Source organism: Lolium perenne, chromosome 7, assembly GCF_019359855.2.
Source record: "Lolium perenne isolate Kyuss_39 chromosome 7, Kyuss_2.0, whole genome shotgun sequence".
Taxonomy (NCBI): domain Eukaryota; kingdom Viridiplantae; phylum Streptophyta; class Magnoliopsida; order Poales; family Poaceae; genus Lolium; species Lolium perenne.
The window spans coordinates 148,335,574-148,342,043 of NC_067250.2; the positions used below are offsets into that span (position 1 = coordinate 148,335,574).

The 6,470-nt window shown below is 43.2% G+C and overlaps 1 protein-coding gene and 1 long non-coding RNA gene across 2 annotated transcripts; both read left to right on the forward strand.

Annotated features, from left to right (window-relative positions):
* The first annotated feature begins 287 nt into the window (after nucleotides 1-287).
* LOC139829663 (uncharacterized) lies at nucleotides 288-3,183 on the forward strand. Its single transcript, XM_071823410.1, has one exon. It carries the CDS (start codon nucleotides 335-337, stop codon nucleotides 2,435-2,437), a length of 2,103 nt encoding a protein of 700 aa, XP_071679511.1. The 5' UTR covers nucleotides 288-334; the 3' UTR covers nucleotides 2,438-3,183.
* Nucleotides 3,184-3,333: 150 nt separating this feature from the next.
* On the forward strand, nucleotides 3,334-6,470 carry LOC127300855 (uncharacterized). Its single transcript, XR_011748561.1, has 2 exons — nucleotides 3,334-5,129; nucleotides 6,141-6,470. It is a non-coding gene; the product is annotated as an uncharacterized lncRNA (long non-coding RNA).

The following is a 6,470-nucleotide window of genomic DNA, read 5'->3' on the forward strand; positions in this document are numbered from 1 at the left end:
TTATGGCCTTTTTATGTTTTTTTGTTAATGTAAATTATGAACGCGATGCGTCGCCCCCTTGGAGATGGCCTTAGGAGAGGTATTTGGACTTCTTTCCTTCAAAACCCTCCTGAACCCCTCGAAAACATGACTACATCACGATTTATTTTCAGATTTTTCTAAAACTTAAAAATATGATTTTTAATTATTTTTCTGAAAAGGTCCGGAGGAAGCGATGTTTTTTAAATCAAACGAACGATGCCTGAAGGAGCAGATGCAGCCACTTCAAAACATCCTAAACCCCTCGAAACATCCAAAACCATGGAATGGGGCGTCGTCGAAAGGCAACTCAGAGATGCCTCGCTTAATTCTGCGCCGTTTCCTCCACTCCTCCTCCTCCCCCACCACCACTCCCGCCGCCGGTCCAGATTTCGTCCGTCAGCTCGCTGCGCTCCTTGCCGCCGGCCGCTTCCACGCATCCGTCGGCCTGGCCAAATCACTCCTCCTCTCCTCCCACCCACCAGCCGCCTCCGCCTCCGCCTCCGTCCCCGACCTCTACCACGCCCTCGCCTCCCAGGGCGACCCGCAGGCCCGCTCATTCCTCTGTGACGCGGCCTCCGCGCTCGTCGTTGCGTCCGCGCGGCTCCGCCTCCCCGACGGCGCGCTCCGGCTGCTATCCCTCCTCGCCGACGCCCGCGCCCCGCTGCCGTCCCTCTCCTCCTGCAACCTCCTCCTCGAGTCTCTCCTCTCCCTCGGCCGCCACCACGACGTCCGGCGCGCTTTCGAGCTCCTAGCCGCCTCCGGAGCGCGCCCGGACACCTTCACATGGAACAAGGCCGTCCAGGCGTGCGTCGTGGCGGGTGACCTCGACGAGGCTGTGGGGATGCTTCGTCGGATGGGTTGCCAAGGCCAAGGCACCCCTCCTCCAAACGCGTTCTCCTACAACGTGGTCATATCTGGACTCTGGAGGGCAGGGAGGGCTATCGACGCCGCCAAGGTGTTTGATGAAATGGCCGAGAGGTCTGTGCTGCCGAATCATATCACCTACAACACGATGATCGATGGGCACATCAAGAGAGGGGACCTGGAGGCTGGGTTCAGGCTGCGGGATCGGATGCTGCGTCACGGCCTGAAGCCGAATGTGATCACTTACAATGTGCTCCTCTCAGGGCTGTGCCGTGCTGGCAGGGTAGGCGAGACGGCCGCTGTCTTGGATGAAATGGTGTCACGAAAGATGGTGCCAGATGGTTTCACATATAGCATTTTGTTCGATGGTCATTCCAGAGCTGGAGACACGCAGGCCATGCTTTCCTTGTTTGAAGACTCTGTGAAAAAGGGTGTCAAGATTGGGGCCTACACTTGTAGCATCTTGCTGAATGGTCTTTGCAAGGATGGAAAGGTTTCAAAGGCTGAAGAGGTATTGCAGGCGTTGGTAAATGCAGGACTAACCCCAACGAGGGTTATCTACAACACTCTAATCAACGGGTATTGTCAGACTGGCGAGCTCGAAGGGGCCTTCTCGATCTTTCAGCAAATGAAGTCACGCCTCATTACGCCAGATCACATCACGTATAATGCACTAATAAATGGTTTGGGTAAGGCTGAAAGGATCACCGAAGCGCATGATTTGGTCCTAGATATGGAGAAGAATGGAGTGTGTCCCACTGTGGAAACTTTCAATTCGCTCATTGATGCATATGGAAGGGACGGACAACTTGAGAAATGTTTCATCATGCTTTCTGATATGCAGGAGAAGGGGATAAAGCCAAGTGTTGTTTCCTATGGTTCAGTTGTCAATGCTTTTTGCAAGAATGGAAAAATCCTGGAAGCAGTAGCTATTTTGGATGATATGTTCCATAAAGATGTTTTACCAAGTGCACAGGTGTACAATACTATCATAGACGCATATGTAGAGTCTGATGCCACTCAACTGGCTTTTATTCTAGTTGAGAAGATGAAGGCCAGTGGGGTACCTCCAAGTATAGTTACCTACAATTTGTTGATAAAAGGCCTTTGCAAGCAGTCTCGGATATCTGAAGCAGAGGAACTAATTTACAGCTTAAGAAATCATGGGTTAACTCCTGATGTTGTCAGCTATAATACTCTAATATCAGCATACTGCTACAGGAGCAACACTGATAGAGCCTTGGAGCTTCAGAAAGAAATGTGCAATTCTGGCATCATGCCCTCATCGAGAACATATCGTATGCTTTTTAGTGCATTAGGTGGTGCGAACAGAATACATGAGATGGAAAATCTGTATAAAGAAATGTTGGACAAGGATGTTGTTCCTTGCAGTGGCATATATGATATCATGGTTGAGGCATATGCGAAATGTGGTGATGAATCTAAGGTAGAAGCTCTCAGGAAGGATATGTCAAATAAAGGAATAGCAATTGAATATGACACATCCGTGACTAACTGTGAGTTGTATACAGATGTAGTGAGTCCAGTTTGAAATTGACATTGTTTCTCACAATAACCCAATTACCGGAAGTGTTTCTTTTGTTTACCTAGTGAACCTTTGTGGTAAATAGCCATTGATAACATATACAATACTAGCTGTGAGCTGTATATATCAAGTCAAAAAGCTGTCACTATTTCTCATTGCTCATAATGAACTAATGGTGAAGAGGATTGATTTCCTCACCTAGTGAACCACCCCCCCTGAAAAGCTACTATTGGTTAAATTATCCCAGCACCATGAAAGTCTGTGAAAATGAGATACATAATTGAACTGAGCACTGATCAGGCAGAAACAATTAAGTGAAAGGGCTAGTTATAAGTTATATACTACAAAAATGGCTTTTCTTTATGATTTTTACCCATTTCACTTTTGTTTGGCTTTTCTAATAGTCACCGCAAACATGTAGAGATGGTTGTGGCATATTTGGGAAGTAGTTGCATACATGAGAGGGTTGTCAACTTGTCATGGCAGTTGGTTGTGTAGTTAGTATTATAATTCTGTGCATGAAGTTAATGTATGATCTTAAGATAACTTCTAGATTTACCTTTTAATAGTCAAGCTTTAAGGATTTCGAGTGCGACTAGTCGATGTTGCACAACTGCAAGGTCGAATTGGTGTCAACTCATTGGATGAGTCGAGCGACTCATTTCACTAGTCTCGACTAGCAGTTTTTTTGAGTCAAGCGACTAAAAAATGACCCCACCTGTCATATTTCTTTCAATACTGCCTGCCCAGTTCTGGAAAACCTAGATCGAGCTGCCCAGTTTCCCCCCGATGAAACCCAAAATGAATCCTCACTCCTGCCAACCCAGTCCCCCGCCCCCCTGGCCGCTGCCACGAGCCAGCCGTCCGGCGCCGCTGCAAGCCCATGACACTGACACCTGGCTCCTGAACTTCATCCACCGGTTGCTGCTGCTCCAAGGCTCCTCCACCTGCTGGCTGCTGCTGCTAGTCTGCTCTTCCCCCAGTGGCTCCTACTCTTGCTGGTCTGCTCCTCCCCAGTCTGCTGCTGCTCCCAGGATCCTCCCCTACTCACCTTAATCGGCCTTTTATTGTATTACATATTTACATACTAGTATTATAATATTAGTAATTATATACTATGGTATTTTATACTACCTCCGTTTCACAATATAAGCCGTTTTAGCAAATTATTCTAGTTCGCTAAAACGGCTTATATTATGGAACAGAGTGATAGTACCTATTGCTGAACTCGTGACTAGTCACAACTAGTCTATGAGTTGCTACCCCAGATCGATTCATCGACTAGTAATCCTTGGCAAGCATTAATTTATATTTTATAATTGTGTGCATGAAGGTAATGTATTATGGTTAGATAAATTTTAGTTCTCCTTTTTAACTATCAAGCATCAAATGCAGGTTGATTATTGGAAGTCATGATTGCATCTTTTCCATGATTTTGACTGTTTTTGGTAGCTGTTCTATCTATGTGCTGAAGTAGCAAGCTATATTTAGTGGTGGTGCTTTAATATCTTCCCTGCTCATTTTGACAGGCGGTAACATTGTTGCTAAAAGTTCCTGAAGGCATAAACTACTAATATTGTCCATGTCCTTCTTTTAGTTTCTGGAGAATTTTTCCATATATTACACTTTGTACTGATTCAGACTGAAGTATCATAGTACTGACTGATGATGAATGCTTATATGTTTCCATTGAAATTGATTTTCCTCTCATATGATGAAGTGTACAAAGATTAAACAGATTGTTAACTGGTTAGTATTGTGTTCAGTACATGTATTATCATCACTGCGAGTGTGTTGTGAAATCAAAGTATCAAACCCAGTGCAACAGGAATCGACAGCTGAGTTGCATTCCTAAAAGAGAGACAGTTGAATTTTACTTGGTGATACTGTACAGGGTGGTAGAATTTTTCTATTTTCTTGGCACTGCCTCCTTTTTTTTGTGCTGAAGTTCCTATTTCATGAAATTTTCATGCATATTGCACATCCTCATCAGCGAATTAATGGGCTTGTTATTATTGTTGACACATTGCCTATATTATGAATAGTTAAACTACATTTTGGTATGGTACACTATTATGGCGCGCTTGCTCTTCATTTTAATTTGGACGATTGGATCCCGGCCGTGTAGCTTGAAAAGTCGGAGTAACCACATTTTGGACATATTGTTAGTATTATGTCACCGTTAGACAATATTTTCCTGTTGATTCTGCATTTTATTAGACTGTACCCTGTTCTTTTTTGCTTGCCGTTTTGGGCATTAAATGGTGTCCATTCTCCAATATATGCATTTCACTGTTGCCTTGTTCTATCTTAGCAACGGTAAAAATTAGAAAATATTGATTTTTTTTTATTTTGAAAAGTCTACTTATACAATTTATTAATTTTCACCTGACATATTCGAATATTTTTATGCATGATAGTATTGAAAGTTGAGTCCACAACTCTATGCATTGTGAAAACCAAGTGACGTAGAAATCAAATACATGCAGTGCGTTACAATATGAACCACTTCTGTTTACAATCTCTTTACAAGAGGACAAGTATGTCTACTCTTTTGGTCTACATATGTATCCCGGAACCTGACATTTTTTATCACTTCTGCGCCCTTTATTTAAATTGCAGGAGAACGATATCTAATCGGGAAAAGAACTCCTGTTTGTTCCACAAGTGAAGTTTATATGATGCAGTGCACCTTAAAGTAAGATCAGTTCTATTTCTCATTCATTTCTGAGTCCTGCATATGTTGAGGATTTACTGTTACAACTTTCAGTAGCACAGGAAGTGAGCTATTCTTTGGTTGGAGAGTGGATGTACAATCCCACCATCTGGGTTCATGTTCTCATGGACACGGATTTAGGTTCCTATCATATTGTCGGGTTTTACTCCTAGAGACTTTTAGGAGGAAAGATACTTCAGAAAAAAACGTTCATTGGCCCTCTTGGATTGGCACCTTGTTGCCTCCCTGACATGTGACAGAGTTGGACACAAATTTCTGGAATATCTTTGCTCCTCAATTTTTTTTTTTCCGTGAAAACACAAAAAGCTTTGCGTTTCGATGCATTGCTAGAAAAGAGAGTTTTTACAAATATTTACAAGTTCTGGACGAGCCGACACCCACCATACAACTCAACCCACTAGACGGCTAGGCCTACGTAGCACCGGGGTTCAAGGCTTGCAAGCCAATCGCTCTGGCAGTGGCCGAAGATCGAGCTTCATATCAATTGGTTTTAGTTCAAATTTTATAATACATAAAAACAACAATCAAATTTCAGTTACTCCCTCCGATCCATAATAAGTGTCGTGGTTTTAGTTCAAATTTGCTAAAACCACGACACTTATTATGGATCAGAGGGAGTAGAAAAGCTTATATCCTTCCGTGAGGCCATCTTATACATTTGCAAATTATTGTTAATTTGCATAGGACATACTACTATACTAGTTCAAGTTCGGACCACACCTTTATGTGGATCTAAATGTAACTGCCTGTAAACTATGAAATACGACCAAGCATCACTGGCAGTTCAGTTCGATTCCACAATATCACCCTATTTCTACCTTTAAATATGTCCCAGCCCAAAATTGCAACGATAGTATTTGATGGTGTCTGTTCAAGTCTTCAGTGACTACTAGATTTAAGAAGCATGTATTTTGAGGTATGTATTAGTGTATTACAAGACTATGTTGCATGGTTTTACCATTTTCCACTTAGGTATCAGGTTAAATCTGCACTTCTGCAGCGCCAACTTGACGTCTTCCACCATTTTCAGTCTGACAGCGTTGGGAATGAATGTGCTGGTGAAGTGCTATTTTGGTGAAATGAAGGTACTACTCACAGCAACAAGTCAACAAAATTATTAGGGAGGGCGAAGATGGCAATAAACTGTAAGATCTACCGTTATCCTGATGGTACCGCACGATTTTTAACATGACAGTTCTCAGGAAGCCAAAGGACATTGCTTGCAAGATCTACGCCATCTCCTCTGGCAAGAGCTACAATGTTTGTAAAGCCAGGTAAAAATGGTTGGCTTAAACATGTCGA

Excerpts from the sequence above, each read along its gene's own strand:
- LOC139829663 (XM_071823410.1), top strand. The coding sequence starts at position 335 with ATGCCTCGCTTAATTCTGCGCCGTTTCCTCCACTCCTCCTCCTCCCCC.